The sequence below is a fragment of the Chlamydomonas reinhardtii genome, chromosome 2 (assembly GCF_000002595.2).
Source record: "Chlamydomonas reinhardtii strain CC-503 cw92 mt+ chromosome 2, whole genome shotgun sequence".
Classification (NCBI taxonomy): Eukaryota; Viridiplantae; Chlorophyta; class Chlorophyceae; order Chlamydomonadales; family Chlamydomonadaceae; genus Chlamydomonas; species Chlamydomonas reinhardtii.
Window position 1 is genome coordinate 4,636,044 of NC_057005.1, and position 15,110 is coordinate 4,651,153.

The 15,110-nt window shown below is 65.9% G+C and overlaps 2 protein-coding genes across 2 annotated transcripts; one reads left to right on the plus strand and one right to left on the minus strand.

The window, feature by feature from the left end:
* Positions 1 to 1,609: 1,609 nt before the first annotated feature.
* CHLRE_02g101200v5 (uncharacterized protein) lies at positions 1,610 to 8,205 on the minus strand. The gene is made up of 12 exons (XM_001699756.2): positions 7,869 to 8,205; positions 7,743 to 7,775; positions 7,269 to 7,580; positions 6,602 to 6,719; positions 6,182 to 6,318; positions 5,836 to 5,919; positions 5,184 to 5,368; positions 4,817 to 4,898; positions 4,415 to 4,588; positions 3,923 to 4,020; positions 3,596 to 3,665; positions 1,610 to 3,198 (listed from the first exon to the last, which is right to left on the minus strand). The coding sequence occupies exons 1-12, from the start codon at positions 7,998 to 8,000 to the stop codon at positions 2,764 to 2,766; spliced, it is 1,860 nt and encodes a 619-aa protein (XP_001699808.2). The 5' UTR covers positions 8,001 to 8,205; the 3' UTR covers positions 1,610 to 2,763.
* Positions 8,206 to 8,305: 100 nt separating this feature from the next.
* CHLRE_02g101250v5 (uncharacterized protein) lies at positions 8,306 to 15,097 on the plus strand. The gene is made up of 12 exons (XM_043059724.1): positions 8,306 to 8,568; positions 9,089 to 9,329; positions 9,598 to 10,050; positions 10,318 to 10,561; positions 10,842 to 10,923; positions 11,141 to 12,137; positions 12,466 to 12,596; positions 12,831 to 12,957; positions 13,212 to 13,320; positions 13,581 to 13,759; positions 13,970 to 14,082; positions 14,376 to 15,097. Exons 1-12 carry the CDS (start codon positions 8,464 to 8,466, stop codon positions 14,886 to 14,888), a joined length of 3,294 nt encoding a protein of 1,097 aa, XP_042927358.1. The 5' UTR covers positions 8,306 to 8,463; the 3' UTR covers positions 14,889 to 15,097.
* Positions 15,098 to 15,110: the final 13 nt, after the last annotated feature.

Here is a 15,110-nt window from a genome sequence, read left to right on the forward strand (position 1 = left end):
ATTCATACGACATTGGCTGCAGTTGTAAGACTGCAAAAGCCACCTGATGAAGGTAAGTAACATATTGTGTGTTTCTTTGAAAAGTCTCCCTGTTCTGGCGCTCCACCGGCAACAGTGACCGCGGTCAAAGTTAGTCCCCGATCCGGGCGGTTACTGGGCCGGACTCCATCACACCGCCCAATCGCCCATGTGCCCAGTCGCCTGATCGCCGACACCGTCGCAGCCACCGCTCCTGCGCCCCCGCCCCCGCCCCGGCGCCCACCGGACACCACGTCCCGCCGTTGCTGCCCCTGGCTCCGCCTGCCGACGCCCGCCGCCCGTTCACTGCGGCAGGGTCCCCCATTCACTGTCATACCCCGCGCCGCTTCTTGGCCGCCGGCATCTTGGCCATGGTCTCGGCGGTGCCCTTCCTGTTGTTTTTGCCCTTGATGGCACCCGAGATCTTGGCCTTGGTCTCGGCGGAGTGCTCGAGGCCCTTGCTGTTGGTCTTGCCCTTCACGGCCGTGATTTAAGGACGTCCGTTGTATTCTTACCTGGACGCCGAGCCCACCCCTCAAGCAGACAGGCTCCCGCAAGCCAGCCCAAACCTGCCCCGGCGCGCTGGGGTCGCGATAAGCACACCCGAAGCGTGCTGGATTGGGGCGGGGTCGCGGGAGGCCCTGGGGGGCAGAGCTGCATGTAATAAGGTGGGGCAGGGTGGGGCGGGGAGTTCACCTTCCCCAGCAAGACATATGAGCACGTCAATAATGAGATCCTTAGACGCAGCCCAGCTGCCCAGCAGCCCAGGGGCTTGGATGTGTCAGCAGAGCGTGGTCAGCCGGGTAGGTAGCGTAGGGTAGCGCTGCCGTGCCGTGCTGCTTGTGCCGTACAATGGGAATGTTTGTGTCACCTGCCTCGTGATGGAACATGGCAAGGGGCAGGAAAGCGTAGTCCCGATGTGTGTGGCTCCCACCCGTGCCCACATAAATGCGTAGCAAGAAGGGACAAGGCATTGGTGCGTCGTTCGCGCGCTGTTACTGTACCGACGGTAGCTGGCAGGTTGTGTCGATGTTTTGCTGACGCGCATTCCTCACGCTCCGGGCGCCCGGCCAAGGCGATAGCACCACACACTCAATGCGACGCCACACCGCGCGGATAGCATAGCCGATGCGCACCTGCAGGCAGTCGACCGGCGTCCACGGATGAGCTGTGTAGACGAGCACTAGCGTAATGCAACGGCGTGCAGCAAAACAATGGCCGGGCGACAGTGTGACAAGCAGGGGCAAGAACAAGGCGAAGCAAAGCAGAAGAGGGGCCCGAATGTGTACGACAATTGTGGTTTGTGTCACCTGCCTGTCACACTGTCGCCCGGCCCGCCCAGCCACAGTTTGCTGCATTCTGTTTGCATTTACACTGCACTTATTCGGTGCACATTCATGGATGCTGGTCGCCGGCTTGCAGGTCCTAAGCTTCACAAGTGTGGCGTTGCGGTGTGATTGTGTGTGTGATTGTGTGTGTGTGTGTGTGTGGTGCCAGGGGTGTGTGGTCGCCATGGCCGGGCGCCCGGAGCATGAGGATTGTGCGTCAGCAAACTACTGCTGACAGCTGGCCTTGACATCACAAATTGAATGTGGGGATCTGGGAATACGCTGCACACTAATACGGGACGCCAACCTGCCCCTTACCCTGTCCCATCGCACCTGACAGGCAAGACCAGATTTCGGTACGCGCATTGGGCCGTCCATTGGGCCTCGTCGGCTGTCCTTGCACACGCCTGCCCTGCCTCCCCCAGCCGCAGTCGGCCCGTCACCACAGAAGCACAACCGTACCGTCAACATAACTGTGCAGTACGGCGCGCACTCGACCGTCAGATGCACTCAATCACATCGTTAGGCCGCAAGACTGCACTCCGTCCACGATGTGCCAAGTCGCCAACGCCGCAACCATCCCTGCTCACAACATCACTGCGAGCGTGCAATCCTACACGTTAGAAGCATTACCCGGGAACCAGGAGTGCGGGGGATCCCTCCTGCGTGGGACTACTGGCGCAGCATCGGCACCGACCTCGGGACACAGACGAACTTCCAAACTCAGTGCCCAAATACCTGGAGTGCCCAGTGCTGCAGTGGGGTATGTCATTCTTGTAAAAATCAAGTCATGCAGTCACCGCCGGATCCCGAGGTCCACCCTCAATGTTCTCTCCCTCTACACACACACACACAGACACAGACACAGACACAGACACAGACACAGACACACATACACACACACACACACACACCGCGGCCGTAATTCTGCATCGCATACACTGTCCTACGCGTAATGTTTTCCTTGTGCTCTTTAACACACACCCACACACCCACACACACCCACACACACGCACACACACACACACACACACACACGCACACACACACACACACACGCACGCACACACACCCACACACATACACCCACACCAGCGGGACCAGATGTTTTCCTTGTGCTCTTTAACACACCAGCGTGATCAGATGGTTCGCGCCTGACAGACGCCAACGCGTGTTTACCTCTTTTGCGCACACGCCCCCACCCCCGTGCCAGCTGGCGGCGATGACCGCCCCCTGGCCCAAACCGCGGCGGACCTCCCTGCCCCTGCCCCTGCCCCTGCCCCTGCGCCCCCACCCCCGCCCCGCCATTTCTTCAGCCACCGCAGCCCCACTGCAGCCCAACCACTGCCCCGCCACCCCGTCCCTTCGCCGCCCCGTCCCTTCGCCGCCCCCTCCCTTCCCACTCCCCAGCCCCCGCCTACTTGGCCGCCGCCTGCTCCGCCCCGCCGGCAGTGGAGCGCGGCGTGCCCGCCACCGACGCCTGCCGCGACGACGCGCCCGCCTCGTCGTCCGCCTCCGGCACCGCCTCAAAGTGGCCGCGGCTGGGGCCGCCCGCCAGCTGCGCGGCGCGCTGCCCCGTGGGCGACTGCGGCATGCTGCCCACCTCGTTTAGCCCCACGTCCTCTGAGGTTAGCGAGGCGCAGCCAAAGGACTTGTAGCTGAACATCCGGCTGCGTGAGTCCATGAATCGCAGCCGCCCCGGCGCCTCGAAGAGAGCGTTGGAGGCGGCGGAGGAGCCGGCGTCGCCGGCGGCGCCTGCGGCGGTGGGCGAGCCGGGCGCGCCGGCGCCGGCGCCGGGTGCTGCGCGCGCCGGTGCGCTGCTGCTGACGAGCGCGTAGTGCACCGTGGCGTTCTGCGAGGGGGGGCGTGTGGGGGAATGGGGCGTGGGGATGGGGCGTGGCGTGTGGAGCGTGGCGTCTGGCGTGGCAGGCAGGTGGGGTGGGGCGTGTAGTAGCAGCAGCATTGTGGAGGTCGAGGTGCAGCTACAGGCGAGCCAGCCCCTACACCCCCAGCCACCCAGCACCCAGTACCTTAGCTGCAGCCCCTGAGCCCCGCAGCCCCCAGCCCAGCCCCCGACCCCTCAGAGGCAACTCCAGCCGACTCTAGCAAGCCGAGGCTTTGCCGCAAATCTGGCAACTCCTTCTTGCAGTGGTACAGCTTTGATAGCTGGTGGATCGCCCCCCCCAAAGCCCCATCCCAAGCCCCCATCCCAAGCCACACACAAAAGACCCGGGGGCGGCGGCGCTCACCGGCGGCCCCGTAAATATGCCGGCTTTGCCGCAGATGTTGTCCATGGTCAGAGTCACCTCCCCTGGCACACTGCGGGGATGAGGCCGGGCGGTGTGGGGGCAGGGACGTGGTCACGGAGGTAGGGATGGCCGCGGAACTACCACGAGACATGACTCGCCAGACGATAACGGTGTGGAAGCGCAAAGGTGAAGAAAGAAAAACTCGAACGTGCGTCCTATACCGCGCCCAAAGTTCCACCGCGCCCGCCCGCGCGCGGGCCCGGCCCGGCAGCCCCCCCCCGCGTGTGTTCCCGTTACGCGCCCGCTCTGTCGCGGCTCCGCACTCACCCCAGCACCAGGCGCCCCGACGCCGCCTCCTTGGTGAGGGTCATGTCGTGGCTGCAGGTCAGGTAAGCCGCCTCGCCGTAGCCGCTCACGGCGGAACCCTGTGCGGTGTGTGTGCGTGCGTGTGTGTGTGTGTGTGTGTGTGTGTGTGTGTGTGTGTGTGTGTGTGTGTGTGTGTGTGTGTGTGTGTGTGTGTGAAAGAGCACAAGGAAAACATAGCGCAAAGACAGTGTGTGTGTGCGGTGTGTGTGTGTGTGTGTTAAAAAACGAAACGAAAGCCCGCCCAATGACGCGACGGAGTTACTTGTGTGTGTGTGTGTGTGTGTGTGTGTGTGTGCGGGGTGAGGTGGGTGCGGCAGATGTGGGGTGTTGGCGCATACCGTCCCGCGTGCGTCGTACCACTGCGCCGTCACAAAACACAAGCACACAGAAACACGTGCCATGCAGTACAGCCGCACGGCTGTGTCGTACGGTTGTGTCGTACGGCCGCCGCACCTGTATGTGGTCGGGCATGCGTGCGGTGGCGGCGGCTGCCTCCTGGTTGTCCTGGGGCCGGAAGGACACGGTCACGTTCAGCGGCGGCCCCGTGCTCACGAACGCCCACGCCACCTCCGCCTGCGCGCCCGCCAGGTCGCCCGTGACGTGGCCCTCGCCCGGCTGCAGCGTCAGCTGCGAGCAGGAAGAATATGTTGGTGTGAGTTGGGGGGTTAGAGGGATTGATTGGCGGCATGTACGAAATTCGAGGTTGGGAGCGTGCGAGGAGACGAGGACTGGCCAGGGCAGTGAAAACAATGGAATGCATGGGTGCGACAGAACTGGCACAGCAGATGGGTCATCGCGTTTGAGCCCGCGCAGCCGTGCAGCCAAAGCCATGGGGGCCGAGGGCCTGCCACTCACGCATTTGCTGCGGGCGGCGCTGAAAGGCGGTGCGTGCTTGTTCTTGGGCGGGATCACAAACGTCTCCATGAAGCCACCAAACCTGGCGCATGTGCGTGTGCGCGGCGGTGTGCAGGCATAAACACGGTACTCAGATGAGGGCGAGGGGACGCGGCGGCGCCATGGCCTGCGATGCCGATGGGGCCTGTTTCCACGCACCCGCACTCACACCCCACCGGGCACCCCCCCCGTCATCCGCCCCCCCCCCTGGCACCCGCCACCAGTCCCAGCCCCCAAATGTCCCCCAGATTGCCCCGCCTCCGCCCACACACGCCGCCGCCCACCCACCCACCCACCCACCCATCCACCCATCCACCCACCCACCCACCTGGCGGGCACGTGCACGGGGTCCACGTACGTGAACAGCACGGCGGCGGCGCGGGCGGGCGAGGCCATGGTGAACTTGGCGCGGGTGGCGGCGTCCGCCAGGCCGCTGAACACGCCGAACAGGAACTCCATGACCCGCGGCACGTTGAGGAACAGCTTGGCGGACAGCAGTTCGGGATAGTTGTCCTGCAGGGGGGGTGGTGAGGTGGTGGTGGTGGTGGTGAGGTGGTGGTGAGGTGGTGGTGAGGTGGGGGTGAGGTGGGGGTGGTGAGGTGGGGGTGGTGAGGCGGGGCAGGGGTTACAATCATGATTAGGAGGGGCCGGCATAGCTAGGTGGTCAATGGAGGGGATGAGCCGGGTCAGCATTGCATGCAGGTGGGGCCGGCCGGGCGCGTGTCAGGCACGAAGGAAGGGGGGCAACACCGTCGTGTTTGTTTCTGTGTGCGCGCTTTGGATGGTGGTGGATGGTGGGATGGAGTTCGGCAGGCTGGGGGCAGGCATTTGGAGGATGGTAGGCGTGGCTGTCTTGGAGGAGGCGCGGCCACAGCCCACTGCTTGAAGCACTGCCGTCCACCACCGTGGGAGCCTCCGCATCACGAGCTCCGTCGCCTCGTCCTCGCCATCATGATGTCTCCCGCATCATGATCACGCACCTGGAACAGTCGTATGATCTCGCGGCTGGCGGACTTGATGCCCGCGTCCATGCGGAACATGGAGGCGCCGGCGTAGTCGTGGATCTAGCGGGGGGATGCAGGAGGGAGAGGGGGGCGGCGATCACGCATAGGAGGCGTGACGTGTGGATGTGGGCCGTACGGGCCGTACGGCACCACACCAGCCACAAAAACACGCCACGCCAGCGCCAGTCTCCCGCGCCCGCGTCCGCCCCCGCCTCCATCCCAACACCCGCCCCCGCCTCCACTGCACCGCGCCCCGCCCCCAGCCTCACACCGCCCCGGCCCCCGCCTGTTGTCGCCGCCCGCCTCCCCCCCCACCCCCTACCTGCGTGACGTGCTCCACGCCGCGCTCGAAGTCCAGCTGCGCAATCGCCTGCTCCATCAGCCGCACCCGCCACCGCACGAAGGTGGCCACACCGCCCGGGCTGCCCATCACCGCGTTCAAGTCCACACCCGTGCCGTCTGAGGGGGGCGGCGAGGAGGATGGGCAGCGGGCGGCAGGCCAAAAGGGAGGCGGCGGCATTACTGGGTATACTGGCAGCGTGACCGGACGTCAGGGCACCTGGATGTAAGCGGACAGGAGGCGTTTTGCATCAGAGCCTGCCCAAGCAACTTAGCCTACACACCGTGCCCTGTACACTTTGCCCTCCGCACAGTCCTCCTCACAGCCCTCCTCACAGCCAACCTCACAACCCCCCTCACAGCCCCCCTCACAGCCACACAGCCCGCTGTCGCGTGCCCTCACAGTAGTTGTAGGTGACTGGGTTGCCGGCCCGGTCGTGTCCGGTGAGCTGCCCCGCCGCCGCCAGCTGCGGCGGGAAGGTCTCCAGGCCGAGGCCGGCCACGTCGAAGTCGCGCCGCCACTGCACGACACACACACACACACACACACACATACACACACACACACACACACACACACACACACACACACACACACACACACACACACACGGGTGCCACATGGGTGCCGCGTGGGTGCCACATGGGGAATGGTGAGGCGGGTGGTGAGGCGGGTGGCGAGGTGGGTGGTGAGGTGTGTGGCGGTACGGCCAGGCCTCAGGCAGGCCGACCTGTGTGCCGCCCCCTTGTGTGCTGTGGCGTCGCCAAGCAGCAGCGTCATGGCTACATGGCATTACTGGGCCGGACTCCATCACACCGCCCATTTGCCCAGTCGCCTGATCGCTGACACCGTCGCAGCCACCGCTCCTGCGCCCCCGCCCCAGCGCCCACCCGACACCCCGCCCCGCTTCCCTGGGAGCCTCCTGCAGGCCCGCAACCTGACTGGCTGACCCATGGGACCGCACCCCAGGGCTAAGGCATAGTCCGTAACCCCATCCCAGGTGGGGCTTGGTCGGACTGTCCCTTCTTGAAATGTCGCTTACATCCCAGATACACTTGCAACGCCCTACCCGCAGACAGTTGACAAGCATGTTAACTGCGGCCGCCACGTTCCACTGCCGTGCGCGCAAGAACTTGAGTAGCACGACCTTCTGCGCCTTGCTGGGCGTACGCGGGCTGGCGCCGCCGCCGTTGCTGCCCCTGGTTCCGCCCGCCGGCGCCCGCCGCCCGTTCACTGCTTCGGCACCGTTCCCGGCGCCGCCATTGCTGTCTGTGGCGGTGGGCGCGGAGGTGGATTCGTGTTGTTGCTGCTCCGACTCCTCAGCTGTGTCCCAGCGGTGTGAGACGGCAAGGTCGGCTAGCTGCACGCCCCACAGCGTCATCTGCAAGCGAGGATAAGGAAAGTAGGCAGTGAGATGGGCTCCCGTGCAGTACAGGCGAGCGCCGAGGTGCCATGACAACTTCCTCCAACACCAATCTCCGCCTTCGCCGTCACACCCCGGACGTAACGTCGCCGCACCAAGTAGATGCACTGAGTGGCGCACCTGGTCAGGGCCGTTAAGGTCTGAGGCATGAACCTGCACAGTGGGAAGGCGAGCCCAGGGTGGCCAGGTCAGAGTCGCCACACTCCTCGGGGGTGGGCAGGGGAGTGGGAGGGCGTCTCAGCTCACCGCATCGATGAACTTCTCCACCATGTCCGCCAGGGCCGCCTCCTGCGTCGCCGTCAAGCAGCCCACATATCCGTCCTTCCGTGCAGGATATGGCGACTCCAGTACCGTGCTGGGGTTGGCTTGCGTTGCCATGTTACTGTGAGCCCCTTGATGATGTGTCGCTAACCGCTTCACAGAGTCAATACTACAGCTCTTTATCTATCTAATTTGATGATGTGGAGCATAATTCAGCCGTGGAGCGCAGCAGCTATTTGGGATCGCGGCTTTCGCGTGCGAGTCGGCAAGCCGGACTGTAAACAAGCTTCGCTGCAGCATTAAAGTCAAACGCTTAGTAAGACGGATGCCATATAAACTTATTCTAAAACTAGAATCCCATTTGGTATCCAGCGCAATTGAAACTTGAATTGCCCTGCGATCACCACCCGCTCGCGTCGGTTGCCAAAATGCGCATGCATCATACTACTTTTGGTAAATAACAAACTCAGCAACCAACGTTGGCAAGCTGTGATCGCTGCGGCACAAACCGAACTGACTCGGCTTGCCACCTCCAAGGCACCGTCTTAACTTTGAAGGTCTAGCCTGACCTCATTGAAGGATGCCTCCACGAAGGCCCAACAAGTCTCGCCACGCGGCCACAATTTCTTACAACTTGTCCAATGCAAACGCGAGAGACGCTTTCGAGGAGGAGCTCGACTTAGAGGTGCGTTTAGGCCCAATCACAATCATTTCCGCTGACAGGGGTCTCGTCTAGGGTGCTGCTCGCAACTAGGGTTGGCCTGGGTGGAGGGGCAGTAGCTGGAAGGCCGCGGTGCGCACCTGCTCAGGGCCCGCCGTTGCTCGCCCGCTGGCCCCTAGCTCTGGGGCCCGCGTGGCCAACCATTCACTCGGACTAGTGCCTTTCTCGTATACACGGTGCCTGTGGGGAATGACGCCGCATCCTTCGAGTCGACACGAAGGGCCGCGTTATGTGGGTGACCTACGAACTACTGCTTCAGCCCCCGGCCCACACACGTACATGCATACGGTGCATGCAGGCTGCACATCGCATCGTCGTGGCGTCCTGATCTTGCATCCTCCCGCGCTTGGTCTCGCCCGCATTCGTTTGACCCCTGGAAACTGCACACTCGCATCTCACCTGCCCCCTAGCTTGGTTTGGTTCAGTTTGGGCTGGTATTTACAAACCCCCACCACCACAACCGCCAAAACCGCCACACCCCTAGGATGAACGCACGCAGCAGCGCCACCTGTCGGGCGGCCGGCACGGCAAGCGCGGCGGCGGCGCGGGCGGCGGCGGCGACGCCGCCGCCGGCTACCGGCCCAGCCCCTCCGTCTTCTCACTCGCCGCCGACCTGCCGGCCGCCGCCCGCCGCCACGGCGGTGCGTACGACGAGTACGACGGCATGGGCGAGTACGACACGCCACAGGCCACCACTGACATCATCAACCTCATGGAGCTGTTCGGTGAGCTGTCATGTTGCCTGTTGGGGCCACGGGGGGGCGGCGGGATGGGAGTGTGATGGGGTGGATATTGGGGTGAGGTGCAGGATGAGATGTGTGTGTTGGGGTTACCGCCGAATAGGCCGCACAGGCGGCGGGCCCGGGGCATGAAGCGCACCAGTGTACGTCTGGCAGCTCTCCCTCGCGCCTCAACGCCCAGCCGGTGTAGGCGGTGCTCGCACACACTCGTTTTCTCCTTTCGGTGCCTCGCCCCTCCCACTCTTCCTTACAGGCTCGGCTCTGGATCGCGAGGTCCTGGAGGGCGTGTATGAGGGCAGCGGCCGCAGCTTCGAGCGCGCCATGGAGCGGTGCATGGAGATGGCGGCGGCCGCAGCCGAACAGCAGCAGCAGGCGCCGGCGCCTGGCAGCATCGCCGCCGCGGCCGGCCCCGCGCCAGCGGCGTCAAGCATTGCGGCGGCGGCCGCCGCCGCCACCGGCTCGGTAGCTGCCGTGCCGGACGCTGGGGCGACGCCGGACGCAGCGACTGCGCCGGGGGCTGACGCCGCCGGGGGCTGTCAGGTTGAGAGAGCGTGTAACTGGGACGTGCTGCCAGACGACCTGAAGCGCCACGTGTTCACTTTCCTGGGTTCACGTGACCTGGCCCGGGTGGCGCGCACCTGCCACGACTTCGCGGGGCCGGCGCGGCAGGTGCGCACCAACGCGCGCTCGCTGCAGATCCCCACAGGTGAGTGCTGGGGGGGGGGGCGGGAGGGGCGCAGGCGCGCGGGAGGGGGCAGCTGGGGGGATCTGGGTTGGGAGACGAGGTGTGTGCGGGAGCGAGGGGTGCATGGTGCTGGGGCACGGTGCTGGGTGCAAGCACACATACACGCACACACGCGTTTCCGACCGCCTTGCCCAGAAAGCCCCTCACATAAAGCACCATCACAAACCCCTCACAACACAAAACACCATCACAAACCCATACAACACAAAACCTTCCATCAACACACAGGCCTGGGCATGCACGGCATCATGTCCATGGTGGCGGGCCACCCCAACGCCCGCTCCGTAAGCCTGCGGCAGTGGTGCGCCGTGCCGCTGAGCGACGCAGACTTCACCGCGCTGGCGGTGGCGCTCAGCGCCGGCAGCCGCAGCGAGCGGCGGGCGGTGCCGGTGGAGGCGGTGTCGTTCAAGGGCTGCCGCTGGCTGGGCGACGGGCATGTCATGTGTCTGGCGGCCACGCTGCAGCACCTCAAGTGAGGGGGAGGAGGGAGGAGGGAGGAGGGAGGGGGGAGGAGGGAGGAGGGAGGAGGGAGGGGGAGGAGGGAGGAGGGAGGAGGGAGGAGGGAGGAGGGAGGAGGGAGGAGGGAGGGCCGGCCGGAAGACCTGTTTGAGTGGGACCTTTCAGGTTCAGAGGGGGGATGCGCCGGGATACTGGTCGAGCAGCCAGCGGGCACACACATACGTGGGCCTGCCTTTGCGACTTGCTTTCCTTGTGCTCTTTCCTTGTGCTAACACACACACACGCACGTGCAGGGAGGTGGACCTGACGGACTGTGTGGGCATTACGGACGCGGCGCTGACGGCCCTGGCCAAGTACCAGCGACTGGCGCCCGAGGTGGGGGGCGTGGCGGTGTGGATGGCAATGTGGGGGAATGACATGAGTGTGGATTGGGTTTGGACTGATGGTGGCAGGGCTGGCAACTCACCGGGGCAACCCCAGGAGCAGCGGCAGCACCCGGGCACCTGCGGCCTGCAGCTCCTTCGCTGCTTCCATGTACCCCGTTCCATGGCAAGGCCTTCCTGCCCCACCCTGCCCTCCGAACCTCTCACAGGACGGCGACACTTCGTCCGACGAGGAGGCGTCCACTGCCGAACACCCCAACCTCCTCCCCGCCGGCGCCGCCGCCGCCACCTCCCTCGGCATCCCCGGCCTGCCGCCGCGCCCGCGCGGCGGCAGCCACCCGAACCACAGCGCCGGCGGCGCCGCGCCCTCGCCGGCGCCCGCCGCCACGCCCTCCTCCGCCGCCGGCGCCGGCGCCGCCGCAGGCGACGACGACGAGTTGCAGTTTGAGTTTGAGGCGACGCCGGCGCCGGCGGCCAGGTCGCGGTCGCGGTCGCGCCATGCGTCGGCGTCGGCCGTCGGCGGCGGTGTGGACGGGGATGTGGATGTGAATGTGGATGCCCTGGATGTGGCTGGCGGCAGCGACGGCGACAATGACGCCGCCAGCGGCGTTGTCGGCGGCAGCAGTGAGGACGAGGATGACGATGTGCTGTCTGCAATGTCGCCGTCGCCCTCGCCCTCGCCTGCCGCCAGCGCTGGCGGCTTGGCGCGCGCCTTCGCGCGCGGCGTGCGCTTGTCGCCGGGCGCCGCCGGCAGCCTGGGCGGCGGCAGCGGCGGCGGCTCCCTGCCCAAGCGCGGCGGCGGCGGCGCCGCCATGATCGCGCCGCCGCCGCTGGAGCACGCCGGCGACGGCGGCAACCGCCGCGAGAGCCGCGCCAGCGGTGCCTCCACTCCCGCGTACGGCACCTCGCCCGCCGGCGGCGGCGGAAGCGGGCTGTACGGCACGTCGGCGACACGCGCCGCCGGGCTGTACGGCACCAGCCCCGGCGGTGGCGGCGCCGCCGCCGTCGGCTCCCTGACCGCCGCCGCCAGTGCCGGCGGCGGCGGCAAGAGCTGGCTGTACGGCAGTAGCCCGGTGATGGCCGCGTCGCCGTTTTTCCGTACCGGCACCTCCAGCAGTATTACTCATACCGCCTGGCTGGCGCGCGCCGCCAGCGCCGCCACCAGCCGCCAGTCGGGCCGCGGCCTCATGAGCATCAACATCAGTGGTGCGTGCGCCTCTGTGCTCCATGCGTGAGCGTGAGCGTGTGTGTATGTGTGTGTGTGTGTGTGTGTGTGTGTGTGTGTGTGTGTGTGTGTGTGTGTGTGTGTGTGTGTGTGTGTGTGTGTGTGTGTGTGTGTGGCAGTCGCTGCGGGGCTTGCCCCGCCTGCCGGGCATTCGTGCCGGTGCGCGTGCGCATGTGCTCAGGCGCCCCCATCCACACATCTCTTACCGTGCTAACGCGACCCACAATCACACTGATCACAAGTCATAACGCATATGCCCCACCCCTTCTCCCTTCGCCCCTTCCGCCTCCATCCTGCCGCGGCCCGCAGGCTGCTCCCAGGTGTCTGCGGACGGCGTGCGCGCGCTGCTGGCGGCGCCGCTGCCCAAGTCCTGCCTGTTGCAGCTGGACATGTCCCGCTGCCCGCGCATCACCCGCGCCGCACTGGTGCTGCCAGCCGCGGTGAGAGTGACGCCGCCCGGCATCGCACTTGACGGCTTCCATTTGCCACTTTGCAGCGCCATGCTTTCCATGCATGGCAGTATAGCACTGGTATGGTCTGAACCGGTACTCTCTGCCCACCTCGCCACCTCCCCAGCTGCCACCTCCCCCTGCCTGCACCCTCCCTCAACGCCCCTGGCCCCCTTACGCCGCCACTTCATCTAAATACTTATGATTGTAACCCCCGTCCTCCAGAGCAACCTGTGTGTGCTTCGCGCCAGCGGCTGCCACAACCTGCATGAGGTGATTATGCAGCTGCCGCTCACCTCGCCGCTCACCGAACTGCACCTGGCGGACTGCAAGGCGCTCACAAAGCTGCACAGTGAGTGGCGGCAGCGGGCGGGCGGCCGCCGGGAGAGGGCTGGTCCCTGCTGAGAGGTGCTTTCAATTGCCACGTGTGTGTGTGTGTATGTATGTGTGTATATGTGTCCATGGGACATGGAGAGGGAGGATGCTTGCCAGCCGGCGTGCCTGCCTGCCAGCGCGCCGGCGCACGTGCACTGCGCGATGTCGACCCCCCACGCTGTGCCTCCTCAACACGCCAACGTGTGCGTGCCGGCCCCCCGCCCCCTGCAGTCGTGGCGCCGGCGCTTCAGCAGCTGCACGTGGGCGGATGCCGCCACCTCACTCGCCTGCACCTGCGCTGCCCGCGGCTGCGCAGCCTCACAGCTAGCCTTTGCTTCAGGTGGGGCGGCGGAGACGGCTGGCTGATTGATCTCATGTGCTTGGCTTTCGCCTTCGTTACCTCCTGCCCTGCCTCCCATCCCTCTCCTCACGCCCTCTCGCTGCCTCCGGCCTGTCCTCCCGTCCTCTCCTCCCAACATCCGACCACCACCTCCAACTCCACCCCCTCTACCGCCCCTTCCACCCCCGCCCACTCCCATTATCGCTTGCAACTGTCGCATAACTCCCCACCCCACGCCCCCACCCCACCCCACTCGAAAGGCTGTCCGAGCTGGACGCCGAGGCCCTTGAGCTACCCCGCCTGGAGCGGCTGAACCTCTTCGGCTGCCGGCACCTGGAGGGCGGCGCGGTGGCGGCGCTGCTGTCCAAGGCGGGCGGCAGCCTAAGGCACCTGGACGTGAACGGCTGCAACGCACTGGTGGTGCTGGACATCCCCGACGGTGAGCCAGGCGGCGGCGGCGCCCTGTCTCTGTCCCTGTCCCCGCACCGTGTCGTCTTTCCAGCCCGCGCACTTCCAGCCCGCGCACACAGCCTGCAAAACCCCTATTGCATTGGGTTCGGTTTAGTTTCGGCTGGTATCTACAACGCCCCCCCTTCTTAATTAATTATGAATGTAACCCCCCCCCCTCCACACCCTTCTGCACGCTCAGCCAACTCGGCGCTGCAGCAGCTGGACGCCAGCGGCTGCAAGTCGCTCACGGCGCTGCGCTGCGCCAGCCCCGCACTGGCCGCAGCCACACTGCGCTCGTGCCCGCGCGTGCAGGTGGGCGCGCGCGCGGGGTGCTGCTGAAGCAGAGCTATCAGGGGTGGCAGCGGCGGTGGTGGTGGTTTAAGAGCGCAAGGGGTGAAAACACGCAGGACTGTCTATGCGACCTGATGCGACGCTCGCGGTTTTACCTGAACTGGTTGTGGTCGTGGGCGAGCAATGCATGAGACATGCGGGCAGAGAGCATGGGATATGGACTCGCTGTCGTCTCCTCGTCCTTCTGCGCCCTTATCGGCCCACATGTACACACACACGCTTACGCAAACACACACATGCGCACGCACACACAGGAGCTGTCTCTGGAGTCGGGGGCTCTGGCCCGGCTGGACATTTCCAACTGCCCGCACCTGCAGCGCCTGCACATGCCCGCGCTGACGGCGCAGCGGCAGCAGATGCAGCTGGAGGCGGTGGCGGCGCCGGACCAGCCGCAACACCAGCAGCCCTACCCCCAGAACCCTCAGCAGCAGCTGAACCTGCTGCCGCCGGGCGTGACCACGGCGGCGGCGGCGCTGCAGCCGCAGGTGCACTTTGGGGCCCTGGCGGCGGCCGTGGGCCGCAGCGGCGCGGCAGCGGGAACAGGAACGGGTGGCGGCGGTGGCCGGGCCGGCGGCGCGGGTGCGCCGGTGGTTGGGGCGCTGGTGGCGGCGGCGGCGGGCAGTGGCGTGCTGGTGCGGATGGCGGGCTGCGACCGGTTGCCGGCGGAGACCGCGGTGCTGCTGCGGCGGCTGAGGGAGCGGGCCAAGCAGAGCGCGGCGGCGGCCGCGGCGGCCGCGGCAGCGGTGAACCCGGCGGCAGCGGGTTGAGGCGCGGGATTGGGGGGCTAGGGGGCGAGAACGAGACAATTTGCCATTTGGTTTTTGTGAGTACATTGCAGGGTCGCGACTGCAAAGCGGGAGGAGGGGCGGGGAACGAAGTGATCGGGGTGAGGGTAGGGCGACCGCCGCATGGATACCAGTCTTCCCCCTGTTATTTTGGGGCATGTGTGCATGACGAGGATGACGGCAGCGGCTGCGGGGCCTTCGGAG

Bases quoted from the DNA above. Each gene is read 5' to 3' on its own strand.
- CHLRE_02g101200v5 (XM_001699756.2), bottom strand. From the start codon at position 8,000: ATGGCAACGCAAGCCAACCCCAGCACGGTACTGGAGTCGCCATATCCT. The intron at 6,720-7,268 runs GTAGGGCGTTGC...TGTGTCGTGCAG, and splicing joins TGCTTGTCAACTGTCTGCGG to TGGCGGCGCGACTTCGACGT. The intron at 3,199-3,595 runs GTGAGCGCCGCC...CCCCCCTCGCAG, and splicing joins GCATATTTACGGGGCCGCCG to AACGCCACGGTGCACTACGC.
- CHLRE_02g101250v5 (XM_043059724.1), top strand. From the start codon at position 8,464: ATGCCTCCACGAAGGCCCAACAAGTCTCGCCACGCGGCCACAATTTCT. The intron at 9,330-9,597 runs GTGAGCTGTCAT...TCTTCCTTACAG, and splicing joins CAACCTCATGGAGCTGTTCG to GCTCGGCTCTGGATCGCGAG. The intron at 12,597-12,830 runs GTGAGAGTGACG...CCCGTCCTCCAG, and splicing joins CACTGGTGCTGCCAGCCGCG to AGCAACCTGTGTGTGCTTCG.